Below are 20,297 nucleotides of genomic sequence, written 5' to 3'. Positions count from 1 at the left end.
TTAAAAGAAGAAATAACACAGACACTTAATTCCTACCACTTCACTCGAAGACAGCGAGCATTATAATATACAGCAACACTGTGCTGTACACAGAGCACTATAACATCAGAGAACCGGATGCAGAGCTCAGCTTTACCTTTCGTGGATTTATAAATATGTATGTATTGTTGTGAAAAACACTTGACAAAAACACAAGCTTTTAGATGATGAGAAGTGTGAGGTAAACATCCCCCTGCTCTGTCGCTCACTCCCCCACACACACTGTCACTCTTTGTTTCTCACAGACAGCCCAGTGATCCACAAAACATTGTGACAGCCTAGTTCCACCCATGCTGACAGCCTCTCTCACACACACACACATGGCAATCAGAGAAGCTACTTCACAGTGGGAATTAGGGAGTCCCTGTCAAGTAGCTTATGTGTACTTGGAGGTATACTCTAATCCTGTTAACTCCATGGTAACCCACGGTAACAGTGTGATGATTTATTCATGTTTGTGTGGATATTGGTGATCCTGAAAGACAAATCCGCATAAACCATACCTTTTTTTCCTTTGATACTGCTGCATTATAGATGCAATGTGTCTGAGATCCGGCCGCAAACAAATATAGGGGGCAGCATTTCACCTCTACTGGGTCCTACAATCTGAATTTACAGTCAATGGCTATATAAAAAAAACAACTACTAATAGCAGGGTAAGAATACACAAAATTCGAACAGAGCCCCGGCACTGGGGTTTGCACTGACTGAATGCGAGCTAACTGCTAACTGAAGGCCCTTCACCTCCCGGGGAACTAGTCTCCTGCTGGTGGGGACGGACGAAACGAAAATACAAAACGTTTTCACATTTCTGCAACCTTGGATTTAATTCAATAAACCAACTATCAAAGCGTACACGGAGCCTTTACCTTCAATGTGACTGACAAGCCCTTGGGGCAGCTCTACCTCTTCGTCCTCTCATGTTGGACTGAGGGCAGACTGGACGCTACGGTAGCTGTGTTTCCATTCAACTGTCAAGCAAATTTAAAGCAAACTTTTGAAATATTGCAAAAAAAGAAATGTGAATTAGACGTTTTTCCATCAACTGGTTTTGAGCGAATAAACTCGGCTTCTCTGCTACAGCGTAGTTTGGTCAGAAGTTGGCGCCAATTAAATGTTCGCTACGTCAGAATTTATTCGACAAAGTGTGTTTCCATAACACATTTAGTGCATCGTCTATGTTTTCAATAAAGGCAAAAAACACCTCAAGCAAGCATAAAAACCTTTTTTCGCAATTGAAGAAGTTTTATCAATTTGTTTTGCTCATTTCAGTAGATATCTCTGCAGCACGAAACATAGATGTCTTTGACATAATGTCAACACTGTAACCTCTCCACATCCTGTTGATAATGTTAATTTTTTTAATGTTTTAAACAACAATTCTGGCCAGATGTTACACATTGCACCTTTTAAAATAAATATTACAAAGGTACTTCAATTTCAAGCCATAATAGCATAAAACAAGCTTTTTTTTGGCTAAAAGTAGCATAAAAATCTTTTTCGTTGTGGTTTGTCTGTCGGCTGACAGGGTTTGAATGTAACCAAAGACTGCGCTATCTAGTAGTTTATAGCGTAGTTCCTGTCTTCCAACATTTTTACAAAAAGCTCCTGCATAACAGACCGTGAAAAAGCCACCACTTGTGCCTCCAATACACTACTAGTCAGCTATTTCCACAGTAATATGCTATTTTACTGGGAGCAGAGACTCATTAGGTTTTAATATATTCGGTTACTGTGCAGCCTCAGAAATCAACAATGCATCCTTCTTATCTTCAAAAATTCTACTTACGTCTCTTCCCAGCATGCCTCTTTGAATCATAACAAAGCAGTTTAATGATTAAATGATATTCCAAACAGTGATTTTTGCATCTCGTCCAGACACTTCTCATTAGGAAACAGTAGACATTGCTTTGGCAATTATCACTGCCAATCGATCTTGGCATACAACGGTCACAAAGCACCAGCACTTGTTGCATCTCACATCCCCGTGAGGACTGTTGATTTCGCTGTGGCAAAACTGGATGAGACGCTGCTCAAAATCTGATTCAGACAAATTGTTTTTTATCTGTGGACATACAAAACTGATACATTCATAAAACCAATCATCATCATTTTAGAGATAAAATGCTCTGTTAGCTCCAGTGTGCAGTTACAAGCCTCCAGCACCTGATAGACATTAGGAGCACATCGATACTGCCTGTCTGGCTTCAACCCAAGTCCCACAGTGGTCAACAGTGCCTCCTGTGGGGCAGTAACGATATCAAATTGTAACAAAAAGTGAACCAATTCCTCCACGTTTCCCTACTACACCTCAGGAAATGCACGATTGCTGCAGCATCTTCAGGCCCATCAGCACTGCATTCATTCAGCCGCCATTATAGAGCTGCTACTCTACAACGCTGCCAACTTCCGAAAGAACTGGCAGGCTGGGAATGTCTAAACTGGGCAGCCATGACTTAAATGGAAATGAGCTCTTGAGTATCCACCATGGTGTTTGATTCGGCCAGTTTGCCTCCTCGACATAAACATACTCAAAAATCTGACACACCACCAGCTATGTTATGAAAATATTGAACAACCTTTCCAAAGTCAGTTGCAAATTTATACAACTTTGAGATATATATCATCTCTCATCCAACATCATTGGCAGCGCTAAAAATTGCAGCAACTAATTATCCCAAAATATGCTAATTTTGCCCCACAGCCAAAACCAGCTATGAAGAGAAACTCATCATTGTCCTGTATGTGAGCACAGAGCACCCTCTGGTGGCTCAATATTGCACCTGATAGCCAAATACACAGTACAAACACAATAAGGCTCTGTGTGTGTGTGTGTGTGTGTGTGTGCATGTAGGTACTAACCAAGTTGTAGTGAAGTCTCAGTGTGGTAATATCCATCTTGTTGCTTCTTTTTCAACATGGAACAAAGATCCACCCGCTCAACTGTCTGATCTCCAAAAAACCTGAGTGTTGCAGTGAGACAGGCAAAGTGACAGTGAGAAAGTGTGAGACAGAGAGGAGAGTGTCGACGCCTCCGGCAGACAGCGAAGGCCGATGTCAGTCAGTGCATCCACTCGACAGCAATGATCACTCGAATTAAAAGTGACAATCGAATTAAGCTCCGTGGCTCAGCATACTTGGCCAATATTCATCCTAAAACACTACAAAACTGGAAACAAAGCATTGTGCATTATGGTGCTGCGCAAATAAGTGATGTACATTTAAAGTGCAAAGGGTCTTGAACAATTTTTAAACACCAGTGAGTTACAAAACTGATTAAAAAGTGTTTGTGCAAACAGTGTTGTAGATCTTTCCTGTTACTCTATATTAACTAAAATGTCATGCTTACATCTACAGTAAGCATACTGCATGGACACAAAACATTACACACTGTGCCACTCAGCGTTGGTTGCCTGAATTGTTATATTAAAAAAAAGCACCTACTTGTTTGTATAGGTGGAGTAGAGGGCTGGGTCCACACGCTTTATACCCTGAGAGACACAAAGGGAAAATTAGAGCTGTCCTCCACCAAAGAATTTCTTAGTCGACTAACATTCATGTGATTTTGTTGACTAATCGATTAGTTGATTTAATCGACAGATCTGTAAAACTGAGTTTCTCCACAAAGAATCACACAAAAGCACCACTTTAAATCTCGTGTTTATCAGAGATGTGTTCATAGGTTTCTTGGAAATAAGTCATTCAGCATGAAAAAAGCATAAAAAAAACAACAAATTGACTAAAGAAATCTAGGTCAACTAAGACCAAAATGACCGATTAGTCGACTAATGAACTAAGAGGGGGCAGCCCTACTGAAAATATATTTTTTTTGGTTTGTTAAAAAGGTATATTTGTAGCATTTTCGCCTTTATTTGACAGAGGACAGTGTAGAAATGGGAGAGAGAGAAGGTGGGATACGTCATGTAACGAAGGTCCCAAGGCCGGAATCGAACCCGGGATGTCGCAGTTACTGTATATGACATACGCTGTAACCGCTCAGCTACCAAGGCGCTCCAGGAAAATATTGTTTATGTCATGTATCAGACTTTTTAGGACATTCCTTCTTGACAAATAAACACACACTGACTGAGGGAGGACAAAGGATGCCGCCCGGCAGACGCCAGTCAGGATACGATGTCATCAGGTGTCAAAGGAAAAAAAGATAGATGCTGTCCTTCCTCTGTGTCTCCCCTCCGGACCACCGCTCATCTCAGCTTATCTTTCTGTCCTCTCCCCCCCTCACCCTCTTATTTATATCTTTATCTATTTCATACCCACTCCCTCAATCACTCATTTATCATTCTCTTACTCCTGGGTTTTCTCCCTCTAATCCCGAATAAACTATAAAATGATATACATTTAGTTTTCTTTTAAAATGCCACAGCAGACGTGTTATTCCCACCTGTAGTTTAGACTGGAGTAATAATCTATCATCTAACTATTTGATGACATTTTACACCATTGAGAGGAAGGTGAGAGGAATAAAAAGAGTAACACTGCGGCTGTTTGGCAGTTCTGTCAAAGTAAGTTGTTACAAGAAAGCTACTAGGGACTGCATGTGAAAGCATAATTGTAGTGAGTAATACAATGCAAATCTATGTTGACATTTTCCATTAAAAACAAAACCATGCTGTGGCAATGTAACTTTATGTTTTTATTTATTTATCAACTGCAATCGTTGAACATAATATTATTGTTTATTTGTATGGTGACTTAATCACCACTTGTTTTGATAGTCAATTTTACATATGCACAATGCAAGAACTTTAGGTTAGATGATGCTTTTGACATCCACGTGTGGAGGGACACTCTGTATTTCCCTTACACTAGAAAGTTAAGTCTTAGTACCTAATGTGTTATGCTGCATTCACACCAAAACGCGAAGCAAACCTTTTGCGCGGCGCGATTACATACAAAGTCGATGCAAAGAGGCGAACAGATGAGAGTTCTCGCCGGGCGATGCAATTACACGAAATTCGCATGAGTTGAAATATTTCAACTCGAGCAAGAAATTCGCATGACGCGGTGTCGCGAAAGTCTATCAGCGTTGAGATTCTCCTCCAGTCGTCACTGCCGTCCTGACGTAGTTGAATCAAAAATGGAGAAAACAATATTGTAGCCTCTGTGGGCTACAGAGACCTGACAAAACTCTGTGTACGAACCATAGACTGTCTATGGTATAAACAATAACGTCGCTGCTGTATTTATGCCTAAATGATTTTATGTTGAGTGTTGATGGAGAAGCTACATTGTTGGCATAGCCTAGCGCCGATCGATCCGAACACCGTTCAGAAAACAAGCATTTTAAGAGTTGTTTGCTTGTCGTCTTGCGGACGGACCTGACAAAGCATGAATTCAGACTTTTTACAAATCGGCATTATTGTGTAGTTGTTGCGGCATTCCTATGATCCATTTATTGCAATTAAATCACGGCACAATTTGTACATTTTTGGGTTCATACCGCCGTAGTAAACCAGATTAATTCAGCCGACATGTGGCTTGCTAGATACAAAAATGAAGGCAGCTCAGTGAAATTCACCGAGAGCCTCCGGATGATGTTATGAACCCAGACACAACGCCGTTTGGTTTTCCTAAGTATCTGGGACTTCCACAACATGTACAAAGCAGCAATAGTGGTTATTTCGTGAAACGTTGTCGGTATCTACATGGAGGTAAGAGCCCCTCCTCCTCACCGGCGCATCTAGTACGAGTGACGCAAATGACCAACATTGATCCTGCGGTCAAACTCACGTGAGTAACGTGAGGTGAAAATTCGCTTCGTGTTCGGTGTGAATGCAGCATTAGGCTTCTCTGACATGATATTTCAATTTGTGCTGCCAATTTGTCATACTTGTAGAAGATATTGGCAGTAAAAAGGTATGTTGGACTGATAATCATGTCGATATTGACACATGTAGTATACTAATAGATTGAGCATCTCTACACACTATATAAATACTCATAATTTAGGTGTGTATATGTGTAAGCGGACATGTGTGTGTACCTGAGATCGTAGCTTTGACGCTCTGGACAGCTTCATAATGGTGAGGTGGGGTTCAAACCCACGGTTGCCTTCTTGCAGAAGACCCTGCTCCTCAAAACGACTCCGCAACAACTCTGCAACACACGTACACAACACCAAAAGTTATATGAGCATCCGTTTTATTGATGAGGCTAGAGAAGGAACGTCAGTTATCACGTCATTTGGCACATAATGCAAAATACATATACAGACAGGAGGGGCGGATTCAAACCCACAACGTCATCATGAGCATGCTGTACATCCATTTCCTCCCAATGAACCCTCTCAAATCCCCTTTATGGATTTGTAAAAGCCTTAATGGAAATAGTGCAGACATAGATGGCAGATAATGCGTTTCAGAGGATGGAAAAAAAGCTTTTTACTCGGATATCATTTGAACGTATCATATAAACAAGGGCATGAACACATACAGTAGACAACCTGCAAGGACATACACACACACAGACGAAGACGCACACACACCAGCTGATGAGCTTTAGAGGGAAACCATGGAGGTATTTTTAGAAGAGGAGCGCTACAGGGAGAGAAAGGTTAGTATATAATCAATAACAGCGGTGGAGGGAGCAGACGAGAAGACAGGAGAGTCTGACTTCCTGCCTTATCCTTATTTTGCTTTTCCAAGAGTAACAACATGGCCTGCCTCTATTTACAAAAAAAAGTTGTGTACAATTCCACTGGATAGCTTTTTAAGATTAAACAAACCCTGATAGCTGAGGCAATTATGTACATCCTCGGCCCCTGTAGCTCTCTCTCTTTAAAAGACGAATTTTCCGCATTTTCCATTTAAATCAAGCCCCGAGATGAAATGCCTTTTGGGATTTGTCTCAGCTGGGCCGTCACTAATATGCCAAAAGGAGTATTTGCTCTGCCCTGAGCGGTTAATACACTGGTGGCTGAGCGGCTAGGAAATTTCCTGTTGTGTGAGTGTGCAAAAATGCATGTGTCTACTTTTACAAATCCCTGCATATTTCTTATTAAGCAATTATGTGTGTGTGTGTGTGTGTGTGTGTGTGTGTGTGTTTGTGTGTGTGTGTTGGTGTTGCAAGAGCGGAGAATCCTCTTAGAAATGTTGGCTTAATGTTTTTGCCAGAGGCACAACACAAAAACACACACGCAAATGCTTCTGCATACACCCCCCGCGCATGTACACAGATGCAAAATGACGGATGTAATAAAATGAATGAAGACATATCACACGCTATAGAAGCTGAGCGATATGGAGAAAATCTAACATCACTATATTTTTTTTACCAAATACTTTGATATTTATATTGCGATGATATTGTAGGATTGCACATTGGTGCTTTCACAAAATATTTACACAATGAGATTTTTGGATAAATAAGTCATCAGTAATGTGGATATAATGACTAAGTGGGTAAAGGCAAATAAAAAAAACAGCTAAAACAGATCACTTTATTGTAATGCAGCAGGAAAAGACAACACCTTTGAAGTATTATGATATTGAAAATGTAAGACGATATCGATATAATATCTATATACTCTATCACACACACAGCCCCAGATGCGTGACAGTATGCAGGTACACACACACACAAACACCATATTATTTGACCAAATCCACTTACACGGTTTTAAGAGTATGTGAATGTGGTTGCATTGAAGATCAAATCAGTGAAAGTCTAGTTCAAGAACTAGAGCTTACATCCGTCCACACACAATATGTTCTTGTTGTGTTTAATTTTTAATCAAACCCGAATACACACTCCATGTAATGCAGGGTCTAATGACAGGTCAAGTAATTCTGCTGTTAAATCTGCTCCCCATGCCGCTCCACTATTACATGAACTTTGATTGTTACAGTGAAAGAGTTAGCCCACTCTGTTTACCAATAACAACACCCAGAATATAGCCTATGATGTCCTAAAGGAAGTCGTTTAATGAGACCTCCCATAGCATCCATCCCACTACAGTGTCCTTAAGAAAGACACCAAATCCTCCAACCAGCTGCAGGGCTCCTCAGCTGACCCCAAGTTCAGACCTCCCTCCACAGAGACACGCTGTATCACATTAACATCCTCTAATGAAATGTATCCCCTAGTGAAATACAGCACAAGAAGCACTACATGATGAACAAAATTCAATATATACCAGTGACAGACAGGACAGAAGTGTCGAAGGAGGACAGAAGAAGAAGGTTAAACGTTTATCACCGACCTGACAAACTGTCCAGTGTGTGTCTGTGTTGTCCGGGGGCCAGCCCAACAAACACCACCTCCTTCCTGAAATGACCGATCCCTGAGAAGGGCAGCACCAGGTCCTGCCCACCCAGCAGCTCGGCCAATAGCGGCTTGACCTGAGCCAGCACGGTTGCCGCCCTATAAGGAAATACACACATCAATAAATACACAACACACATACACAAACACACACCAATTCACAACTTAATCCTCTCTCTCCCTCCCTCTCATATTACATAACGACAGAATCTAGTGATTAGTAATGACACAATCTTCTACTTGATGCAGATTAAGCATCAGTATCATCGCATAACATGGCCGACACGTTCCAGAGCTGCATTGAGTTGTGTCACTGAAAAGCCCTGGTCATGAAATGTTACAACTTCATATTGTATGTGAAAGCACATATTCAATGTGGGAAATAGTTTTTCATATTTCTTTTAGTTCACCTAAAATCTATCTATCTATCTATCTCCGTCAGTCTGTCATTCACATATCTCGAGGACCGCTCATCTGATCAACTTGGCGGGTGTATTCCTGGAGAGCTAAGGGAGTGCAATGTCAAATGTGGTGCAGTTTGGCCAGATAGTGGTGCTATAACACTATAACAATTAACTTTACGCTTTGGCCTGTAACTTTTGAACCTCAAGTCTCAGAAAACAAATATTTTTCACAGACGAATCCATCTATGTAAGCCACGTCCATTTGAGTCTAGGCCAGTGGTTCCCAACCTATTTTCCTTGAAGCACCCCCCTACTTGTATCTAAGAAAGGCTGAGCCCCCCTAACATCATCACCCTGAAAAAAAATTACAAATCCTCAAACTAAATCATCACTTTTAATAAAGTGTATTAAATGAGTTAATCGTTTTTATTAAATCAACTTTCTTTATTGAATAGAACTTGTCAGTTTCATCAACATAAATAAAGTGATGACGTCTTGACGGATTCGCCAAGCGAATGCAGATACAAAATATGATATTTTTTTTTTGTAACAACTTAACTAATTTACTATAATAGCGTTAGAGCTATAGATCTTTTGTTATTGTGGTTAAATAAATGTAATTTATGGTTTTGTTAGATTGCTGCTAGACTGCTCCGTTAATACAGGTGCGGGCCTCCCTTTGTGTGCGTCAAGCGGGAGAGCAAATAGGTTTTTAGACCGCAGTGAAAATTTTGTTTTTGAAAAACTAAACAATGTTTTGTTAGATTTTGCTACCAAGTAGCAAAAAATATATATCTTTTTAAATAGTTTTATATACAGACTTTTGTATAAATTATCCAGTATGTGTGTTATTATGATTTTAGTTATACAGTACATGAGCAATTCTAATTTTGATGACCTCAGAGCAGACAAAACCTGGCGCACCACCTGTGATCTTTTGGGGCTTGGACCCCATTTAGAATTTTGTCCAAACCAGATTTTTTGTTACTACTTCTACTAATTTTGTGCAATTATCACCAAATTTGGTGCAGAACATTTCTGGGATTTTTGATGCTCCATACAGTTTTGCTGTAGCTGGCTCTCAAAGTTAGATCAAATGCTGCGGGCAAAATATCATATCTCGTGAACACTTTGTGCTATTGTGACCACATTTGGTGGACATATGTAAATATGTTGTCTGAATGACCATGGCCATTTGGCCAATAGGTGGTGCTGTAACAGCATCATCTAACTATAAAGGAAGTATTATCTGTCTGTGTATGTATGACTGCCCTTCACATATCTCCGTTCATCCAATCAACTTCACACTTGGCGGCTACAAACAGCCATACTGCGGTTCTCAACAACGCTGCAAGCAGAACTTCTGGGGCCCCGCACTTGTACTACAAATTGGTAGCATTTTTCCTCTTTGATGACACTAGTTTGGTTAGCAATGCCTGTCATTATATGGGCCATTTTACCATTACAAATGAAAACAATGTGATGATTAACTTAAGTGGGACAATATGACCATTCACACGACACATCTTTTGATATTGCAATGGAAAGGGTTGACGTTTATGTCAGAATGAGCGAGTTTAAAAGGAGCAATTTTATTCTGATTGACGTCTTATTCTGATTATTAATTGGAATCAAAGCCTCAGGCGCTGTCCTCCTTCAACAGTGTTTCATTATTGGAATCTCAAACATTTATAGGCCTCCTGTCAACCAGTTTTCCTGGAAGTGCTGAGAGGAAGAGATAAGACAGACGTGACATGCTGGTAATTAGTCACTGCAGAACTCTGTGTCCCCGTCTTCAAGCAGCAACTTCAGTCTGCAAACTCATTAACACAACAAACACGAGCGATACCTTGTTTGCCTATCTGATGTTGTGATAATGTACAGCGTCACAGAGACTGAATGGGATAGCAGGAGAGAATCTGATTGTGGCAGTAAACTAATTTGCGGGGTACTCTGTTTGATTGAAGTTCAGTATTTATGCTGTAGTGTGTGTGTGTGTGTGTTATATCCTGGGAGAGCAATCAGGAAAATGGAGAAACCGGGACAGAGGAGAGATTTTATTCTACTCCATCCTAAATCACAGATTAGCCATAACGGTCAGTCACTACAGAAATACAGTGTACGGCACACTGGCCTCGTTACAGAAAAATATCCTAACTGCTTGTTCTGTTTTCACTTAAGGTTCAAAGACAGGAACAATCCTATCTTCCGTGAGGGCAATTTCGGAGCTCGGGAACATTGGGAGTCTCCTACTCGCTCATTTGACTGGTATGATTGGTGTTTTGTCACTGTGTCACATTTTAAATTGCAATGTCAGAGAAAAAAAAGATTCATTAAATCCTACTTCCCATGTCTCTTTTCCATTTGTAAGACTTTTGAAAGATTGATTTAAAACATTGTAATACCAATTAAGGCTTATTTTTAGATTAATGAATTCAATTCCTTTTAAGACTTTAAGGATCCGCGGGAACCCGGCCTATCCTATCTCCGACCTCCAAGCTTATCTTAAGAAATAACTATAACTGTAAATTTGATCCTTCAATCGGCACTCGTCCTGTCATGTCTCTATCTTTGATTAGAATGTACAATGAATTAATATATATACTGTATATACACAAACAGCACACACACACATTTTTAATTAATACATGGGAAATTTAAAGCATCATCATACGGTTCAATCATTATATTTTCGGGGTAGATGTTGTTCCCCACCTTCGTTTCTATCATAGCTAAATTCCTATCCTAAGATAAGATAGGATTCTAAATGCAGGAATTAGGAAACATGTTTCTGTAACACCAAAAAATCCTAAATGTCATCCTAAACTGAAATAAGATCAGACTGTAATGAGGCCCCAGGTCTGTGTGTGTGCGTCAAAAAGCTGATCAGTATTCATCTGCATGTGTGTGTGTGCATTAGGGGAGGGAAAAATCAATATTGCAATATATATATTTGGTATTCTGCAATCATTTGTATTGATACACTAGCACCAGTATTGGAATACATTTTGTTTAAATATTTAAACTTTGAACTGTTCTGCTTCCTGGCGGCTCAGCCTTTACCAGTTAATGGGCTGTTTGGCATCCAAATAATGACACCTGTTCATGTTGTTGTGTGCGTAATGTACAGCTCTAATTCTAAGCAATGTGGTACACACGGTTTCATCTCAGCTGACTTGAAAAATCAGTAAAACCGAAGGCTCTCCATAACGCATGATTCATGCAAATTACAGGGTACATTTTCCTCTTCAGTTAGACAGGTCAATATAATGTGTGTATGCTGAGTTTGTTTGTGTTCATGTGTGCATGTGCATCCACTCACAGGTCTACTTGCTCCTGACTGGCGAGATGAGTGACTAATAGCGTGATGTGGAGAGTTGGGACCGGGATCATGGCTTTGGCCAATCGGGGCTCCTGCTGAAGCACCGCCTCTTGGACGTTGGTCACGGCCGAACTGATCTGTCATTGGATACATTTATGGTCAATCAACAGCAGCAGCCGGCAGACGCTGTCACATACAGTAAACGCTTGTTCTCTCTCGTCCTTTCCCACCACTCCTCTCTTTCCGAGCACTAGCTTGGAATGGACGGGGGAAGATTGAAAGGAGGACGGTTCAACATCACAGATAAGGCGTCAATAGATGATGAACATGATGTTCATTCAGAGGAGCTTTTTGGTCAATAACCATTTAGATTTCAGTGTCACTCATCATTTTTTCCGATTATAGATTGAGCTACACTGACCATGAGCAACTGTCAAACACGAAATTCATCAATAGTCTGGAGAGAACAGATTAAAGTCTTCTCTACAAACAGATAACTCCAAGGGTTTCTGAAACAGGTTCTCTCCTATCTCCTATATACTATAGTTAAAGCTAGAGTTGGTAATCTTCTTCAAAAACATGTTTTGTTATATGTGTTGAAATTCTCATTAAATCCTGACAGCAAGCAATAAATCAAATTTTTAAAATGTAGCGTACTCTTGCTGGTTTCTCAGGATTACCGACCCTATCTTTAACTGAACCCCCCAAAGGTTTTTTCCCTGAAAGCTGTGGTTTTGTATATTTTAACCCATTTACTACAAATCTTTATCAATTTACTGCCTACTGCTTTGGACTTTTGAAATGCTGTTTTACAACCTTCCAGCTGCCACAAATTTCTATTTATTTTAGTAGTCTGGAGATGAACTTGAAAGACTTGAAACGTGCTTAAAATACAGATAATCCCTCACATATAAAATGATGATAGATGGAGGCACAGATTGTTTTGGAAAGTCTTTTGATCAGTTGTTTGAATTGCAAACAAGCAAACATGAATGATATTGTGAATTTGCTACTTGTTGAAACAATAAGCCATGCATTGATAAGTTGATCGACTGTTAATTAGCTGGCAAACCTTTTTATATGATTAGAAGTATCTGCAATTTTGTAATAAAAGGGCTACAGTGTGCACAAACTTCAGTGTGATCCTTAAAGTACACAAGTAAGTGAATAGTACAGCAATTCCTTACCTGTGTGTTAGTGATGGGGATGGAGATAAAGTAGTTGGGTCGTTGGATCTCTTTCTTTTTCTTCTTCTTCTCTGCGTCCTCTTCACTGTCGACTCGCCCTCCGCAGTCTCCTCTCTTCCTCTTTCTCTTCTTCTGGGTCGACTCTGGGCCGGAGACTAGAGAGAAGGTATATTATATATATATATATATTTTTTTTTTAAATAAAAGTTGTAATTGATATTATTGTATATTATTAGTAGAATATACACACATCCTAGCTCTTTCCATGTGGTGGGGCTGGTCAGAGAAAACGGAAGCTCAGACATTAAATTCTCCAAAGTATCAGCTGACTTGAGTTGCTTCATCATCAATTTCCTCCTCTCCCTCCTCATTTTCCTCTTCGTCTTTTTCTCACTTGATCCTGCTTGAGCTGCTAAGAAAATAAATACATTACAACACAACAAACACACATACTGTTCTTTATGTAGGAGCACAAAAACACACAAAAGGAGAGCACTCATTCACATGGGGTACACAGGACATGGTCCAGGAACACAGTAAACCTCCTTACCTGTCACACGTGGCTGTTGCCTTAAAATATTGATTAGGCTCACCAAGAAGACAACTATACAGTCAGCATGCTTCACTAAAGCTTTTGGAAAGGCTCGACAATAACATAAAGCAATATATTATACTTTTTAAGTGATTTAATTGGCTAAAATATAAAAAAAATATGTCATAACGTGACTGTTAGAGGTACAAATTCTCTTTTGAATTCCAAACATAAATGTTGTGAATTCTGTAGCTACATATTAGGACCTTTCAACAGTTGAAGTAAACATAAAGTCCATGCTATTGACTGTGCTTCGTTTGGTCATGCAGGCGTGCCAAATGTTGCGTAGTGACAAGGTGGAAAAAGACACTTAAAGGAGTTAAAATGGCATCTATGATGCTGATACTCAGAGACAGAGGGAGTTAGTGTGGATTGTACGAGCTATACTTGAAATAGGAAAATACTGGGTGGAGCACCATAATAAACATTTTAAACTGCTGTATGTTAAGCTATATGCAAACATTATTCAAGTCAAAATGAAGCGTGAAGCGCACTGTTTCAATACATTATGTCGGAGCTTGTGTCAAATGAGGAAGATCACGTGTCTCATAATGTCCGAAGCTTCAAATGTCACTGGAGCTTCAGAAGGCGCCTCATTGGTTTATTGAGTTTTGAAAATTTTACGCTAAACTATGTGACAGGCACATTAGTGTGGATAAGAAGAGAGGATAATAATTGAATACATATGTATGGGAATGATCCCACATGATGCCAGGTCATAAAGTAACAATCTCTAATCACATCACACAACTCATATGAGATGTCCACTGTGGACGCTGGGCTTAAACTACACCAATACGGAACATTAACATATTTTATATGTTGACTTTTTCGGGCAATGCATTTATTCATTTATTATGCATTTATTCATTTAATTAAAGCATGGAGGTTTCCTGGACTTTTATTTGTACATCAATTATTATAATCAGAAAGGTGTTTGTAGAGACCCCAGTCTTGACAGGCTGCTATAAGTTTTGCAAACCACCAGATGTCACTGCACTGTCAAATCTTTTTTTGCAGCACAATTAGAAAGCAAACCCCCAAAGCTTCATAAGAGGCTTCATCCACCCATCACTAGTGTGACCTCCATCCATCCATCTGGTACAAAGTGGCACTGTGTTAGATAGATAGATAGATAGATAGATAGATAGATAGATAGATAGTAACTTTATTGATCCCGAAGGAAATTCAAGTTTCCAGCATCTCAGTTCCATAGTGCGAACTAACCATGTTAGTAAAAAGGCAGTAAAAAAGTAAGTAGTACAAAGTACAAAAAAATATACCAGATATAAAAATACAAGGAGATGAAGAAAACTGTTAAAAGTGAATATAGTGCAGGGTAACAGCTGTGAGACACGACTATTAACAAAGTGAATATAGTGCAGAAGAGACTGTTAAAAATGAGTATAGTGCAGGGTAACTCCAGTAGCTTAGTCTATGAAAGTGCACTGTGTGCATTATTATCTGTCCTACAGACCGTCCTCCTTTCCTTAGTCTGTCTGTGGAGCACGTTAGTCGGCATCTCAGCCAGTCAGATGTACTCACCTGACACTGTTGTGGAGGCTCCAGTGTCTTGTTGGACCTCCATGGTGCCTGCATCCACCTGACCTGGAATCATCTTCTTCTTCAACTCCTTATCTTCAAACACACCTTTACCACCACCACCCTCCTCCTCCTCATCATCATCATCATCTAAGGCAATCGCAGTGGTTTCTTTGCCATAGGAGATACTGGCTGATTGCATATCACACGCTGTTACCTGATACAGACAGGACTGTGCCTGAAAAACAGAGAGGAATGGTGTTAACTAGGAGACAGCCTTCTATCACCTGAAGAATATAGCAAGAATTAGACTGATGTCTCAGCAGGATTTGGAAAAACTACTCCATGCATTTATCTTCAGCCAACTTGACTGCTGTAACGGCGTCTTTACTGGTCCTCCTAAATAATGGATCAGACAGCTGCAGCTGATTCAGAACCTGTTGCTGCTAGAGTCCTCACTAAGACCAAGTAAGTGGATCATATCAGTCCAGTTCTGAGGTCTCTACACTGACTCTCGTTGTATTTAATATAATGACAATAAAGCTTTCTATTCTATTATGCACCAAATATTTGGAACAAGCTCCCAGAAACCTGCAGGACCAACTCCAAGTCTGAGTTCTTTTAAATAAAAAAACAGATTTAAACCAGATAATGATCTTATACTGCAATATAGCTTTTACTCTTGTGTGTTATATTTCTATTTTAGCTTCTATCCCAGCTTTCATTTTTAGCTTGTTTTTATTTTCTAATCTTTAATGTTTTTATAATTGTTTTAATTATATCTTAATATTCTTTTTGCACTTTATCAAAATGTTTTTGAATGTTTATGTAAAGCACTTTGAATTGCCCTGTTGCTGAAATGTGCTACACAAATAAAGCTGCCTTGCCTTATTACTTTATTCTCATAATATTACAATTTTTTTTTTCTTGTAAACTTATGACTTTATTATCATAATATCATGACATTTTTTCTCTTAAACTTATGATCTTATACTGCACTAGAGCTTTTACTCTTGTGTGTTATATTTCTATTTTAGCTTCTATCCCAGCTTTTATTTTGAGCTTGTTTTTATTTTCTAATCTTTAATGTTTTTATAATTGTTTTAATTATGTCTTAATATTCTTTTTGCACTTTATCAAAATGTTCTTGAATGTTTATGTAAAGCACTTTGAATTGCCCTGTTGCTGAAATGTGCTACACAAATAAAGCTGCCTTGCCTTATTACTTTATTCTCATAATATTACAATTTTTTTTCTTGTAAACTTATGACTTTATTATCATAATATCATGACATTTTTTCTCTTAAACTTATGATCTTATACTGCACTAGAGCTTTTACTCTTGTGTGTTATATTTCTATTTTAGCTTCAATCCTAGCTTTTATTTTGAGCTTGTTTTTATTTTCTAATCTTTAATGTTTTTATAATTGTTTTAATTATGTCTTAATATTCTTTTTGCACTTTATCAAAATGTTCTTGAATGTTTATGTAAAGCATTTTGAATTGCCCTGTTGCTGAAATGTGCTCTACAAATAAAGCTGCCTTGCCTTAACTAGGTCACAATCACCATCATTGATGAGGACAGCACTTCATTTCATTACCTTAAGTGGGAACAGGTGTGCAGATGTCTTCAAGGTGCTGACGTGTCCACAGAGACTGCTAGTAGTTTTGGTATGCAGCCTCTGAAGTGATGACAGCTCAATGACAGCAGAAACCCTCAGTAAACAAACCTCTTGTAAACACGTCGATTTGATCGGGCTCAACAAGAAGCGGCCGAGGAGCATGACACACAACCCAAGTGTGACAAACTTCAGCTAACAACTAACATTAACAGCAGGCTAGATGGAGAGACATCACAGCTAACTAGAGCTAACTATAGACACAAAAACAGAGACTATAAGCCTACAACTCTCTTCAGGATAACTTGTTGTTGTGTTGTTGTTGCGGAAGGCTCCTTGGTGGCTGTTTTTGTCAGAAAAAAAGTCCAATTAAGTAATGGAAAATAAGGTTTAGCTCCACTCGACGAGCTAACTTGGAAATGCCGACTGGAAGCAGCTTCTGTTTGTAAACAATGTCCAACTTCCGGTCTGGATTTTCAGAGCAAAAGAGCTTTCCAGAATAAAAGCATACACATATTTTGCACAGTAGTAATTATTAACTTGACGAATTCAAATAAGTTTTGGTAAAAAATTTTTTTATTTGAGCCATGATAATGCATGGTTCTTAAAATGTTTTGGTCTGAATGCTACTGCTACTGTATATGCTACTGTTTATTATTATTATTATTATTATTATTATTATTATTATTAGGGCTGTCAATCGATTCAAATATTTAATTGTGATTAATCGCATGATTGTCCATAGTTAATCGTGATTAATTGCAAATTAATCGCACATTTTTTATCTGTTCAAAATATACCTTAAAGGGAGATTTGTCAAGTATTTAATACTCTTATCAACATAATAGTGGGCACATATGCTTGCTTTATGCAAATATATTAATATATTTATTATTGGAAATCAATTAACAACACAATGATAAATATTGTCCAGAAACCCTCACAGGTACTGCATTTAGCATAAAAAATATGTTCAAATCATAACATGGCAAACTGAAACCCAACAGGCAACAACAGCTGTCAGTGTGCTGACTTGACTATGACCTTCCCAAAAACTACATGTGATTATCATTGAGTGGGCATGTCTGTAAAGGGGAGACTCGTGGGTACCCATAGAACCCATTTTCATTCACATATCTTGATGTCAGAGGTCAAGGGACCCCTTTGAAAATGGCCATTCCAGTTTTTCCACGCCAAAATTTAGCATAGGTTTGGAGCATTATTTAGCATCCTTCGCGACAAAAAAGTATGACATATGATTCCATAGGTTTTGTAGTTTCATGTGATACCAGCATCTTCTCTCTAGCTTTAAAACTGAGCCCGCTACAACCTCCGAAAGATCGATTGTGTTAATACGTTAAAGAAATGAGTGGTGTTAAAACGAATGTGTTAACCCCTTATTATCGCATTAACTTTGACAGCCCTAATTATTATTATTATTATTATTGAGTAATTCATGATAGAATCAAAGTGATTTTGGATCCACACACTATTCTTACACTGTGTACGTGGAAAAGATACATGAAAGGTTCATGGTATTTAGTCATTCATATGAGGCTGATGCAGACACTTTTTACACACATAATTGCAGTTTATTTAAAGTATTAGGTATATTAATCATCAAACCTTACATACACTTTCTGCAACATGACTTTACAATAAGGGACAGCAAAAATGCACATTCACACTTTAAAGTAAACATCTTTATTTTGAATCTATATTTTTGCGTTCATTATTTAGCATGTGTCCTGATAAATACACAAAGGTCATCCTTTGGTTGGTTACTGAGCTGTGCGACACTCTTTAATCACTTATTGTACATTCATCTTAATATATATACAGAAACAACGATAGAAACTGGAGAGCTGAATACTGGACATGTGATTATAGGAAATGCATTTTATTATAAGACTAGAAGTGCACTCAGAGAGTGCAGACCTCCACCAAAGCAGGTTTCATGTACGTCGTTGCATGAATACTAACATCATCAGACCACAATCAGTAGCTGTTCTTTTTTTACCAACGAGGATAAAATAATGCTTTTTTGCAATCGGTAAATGGTCTGAATCAATCAATTGCCTGTTTTATTTTTTGCTGCTGATGTAATCACACATACTTTGAAACATACCACGACCACTGCTCCTACTGTCAACACCAGAGCCCCTGTCGTTACCACCACCTCTACCAGAAGTATCACCAGTCAAACCACCAGCTCCCATACCCTGGGGATTTCCCCTGCTATCTATACTTCCCGGGAGGAAGCGCTCCACTAATTCGTTTTGTATCTTAGAGACAGCAGCATTATTTTCTTCACAGTTCAGTAATCCTTTTATTGTCTCATGGTAGAAAACATTGATGAACAACACAACGTTATTGTTGTCATGCCATGTTTTCAGAGATGATGTGTACTTGACCTCACGTGTGTGGTGCATCAACACCAGAATGACAGGTTTATCATCTGAGGACACCAAAAGAGAGGAAGGAGAATAAGTTAGTTAGGATGGAAAAGTAAAGTGTAAGGTTCAGTGTGGAAGGCAATTCTCTATTATTATATAAGTCAGAAAGAAACTTGTAATTCAAAATTCAATTAAAGATAAAAAAAAAATCAAAAATAAATTAGGTGCAATTTCCATTTCAATATGAAAGGGGAGGGGAGGGGGGGGGGGGACAAATCTTTCCCTTACCTTTAACATCAGTCATTGCTGCCTCAACATCTGATGCAACGCGTGAACAGATCGGGCAGAAGACAAAAGTGATCTCGTGATCCTGACTGCTTCCATCAAGCTGAAGCTGATTCTGAACTTGATCCTTCACTCTCTGCATCAGGTTCAGATGGGCATCGAAGGTTTTACCGCTGACAACCATCCTGTACTTCAATTTGGCTAGAGAGAGAAAGATGAACGTGCATAGGACACACACACACACACATATATATATATATATATATTAGGAAAAGATCATGTTTTGGGTTAAAATAAACCCTTTCTGGCAGAAAGCTCTGAAGGCGAACTTCTCAGTCAGATGGCTGAGAGCACTACTCTATATTTTTGAAAGGTCTTTCATGCTTTTAGGTTGTAGAATGTCCTCTTTACATATAGATGTTATTTTGTATGAAGGGTTCGTTTTGTGCATGGAGGACAAAACACTACAATGGTTGGTTAAGAAACTGGAAGCTTAGCATCAAGTGTTTGCAGATTCAAAAATAAACTGTTCCTGTTTCAGTGTCAAGTGCACAATAATGCCATAACCTGGAATTAACAGGCAATATGTTGCTTTAGCAAAGCTCTTCTTCAAACTTCACAACAGAAA

General features: G+C 38.8%; 2 protein-coding genes across 19 annotated transcripts in view; both read right to left on the bottom strand.

Annotated features, from left to right (window-relative positions):
* The window catches only part of LOC119476940 (A-kinase anchor protein 7-like), a 69,021-nt gene extending 51,578 nt beyond the window's left edge, over positions 1-17,443 (bottom strand). For all 3 annotated transcript variants that reach the window (XR_005204137.1, XM_037750616.1, XM_037750617.1), the window contains exons 1-9: positions 16,971-17,443; positions 15,373-15,607; positions 13,486-13,644; positions 13,236-13,390; positions 12,049-12,185; positions 8,261-8,421; positions 6,044-6,156; positions 3,484-3,530; positions 2,902-3,002 (exon numbers count right to left, since the gene is read on the bottom strand). Coding sequence is in view for 2 of the 3 variants with exons in the window: in XM_037750616.1 (XP_037606544.1) it covers positions 2,902-3,002; positions 3,484-3,530; positions 6,044-6,156; positions 8,261-8,421; positions 12,049-12,185; positions 13,236-13,390; positions 13,486-13,644; positions 15,373-15,607; positions 16,971-17,153 (1,291 nt within the window). In the remaining variant the exon portion in view is untranslated. The remainder of the gene's footprint in view (positions 1-2,901; positions 3,003-3,483; positions 3,531-6,043; positions 6,157-8,260; positions 8,422-12,048; positions 12,186-13,235; positions 13,391-13,485; positions 13,645-15,372; positions 15,608-16,970) is intronic.
* A 1,115-nt stretch (positions 17,444-18,558) lies between these two features.
* si:ch211-245h14.1 (uncharacterized protein LOC563420 homolog) overlaps positions 18,559-20,297 on the bottom strand; it is a 30,747-nt gene continuing 29,008 nt past the window's right edge. For 11 of the 16 annotated variants that reach the window (XM_037750829.1, XM_037750832.1, XM_037750834.1 and 8 more), the window contains 2 exons: positions 19,673-19,874; positions 18,559-19,455 (listed from right to left, as the gene is read on the bottom strand). In XM_037750829.1, coding sequence (XP_037606757.1) covers positions 19,073-19,455; positions 19,673-19,874 — 585 coding nt within the window. In that variant the 3' untranslated portion in view covers positions 18,559-19,072. The remainder of the gene's footprint in view (positions 19,456-19,672; positions 19,875-20,297) is intronic. The other 5 variants (XM_037750830.1, XM_037750838.1, XM_037750840.1 and 2 more) reach the window with 2 other exon arrangements.

The sequence above is a fragment of the Sebastes umbrosus genome, chromosome 18 (assembly GCF_015220745.1).
Source record: "Sebastes umbrosus isolate fSebUmb1 chromosome 18, fSebUmb1.pri, whole genome shotgun sequence".
Classification (NCBI taxonomy): Eukaryota; Metazoa; Chordata; class Actinopteri; order Perciformes; family Sebastidae; genus Sebastes; species Sebastes umbrosus.
Note: the sequence above shows the minus strand (reverse complement) of the source record. Positions and strands in the feature narration are given on the sequence as shown.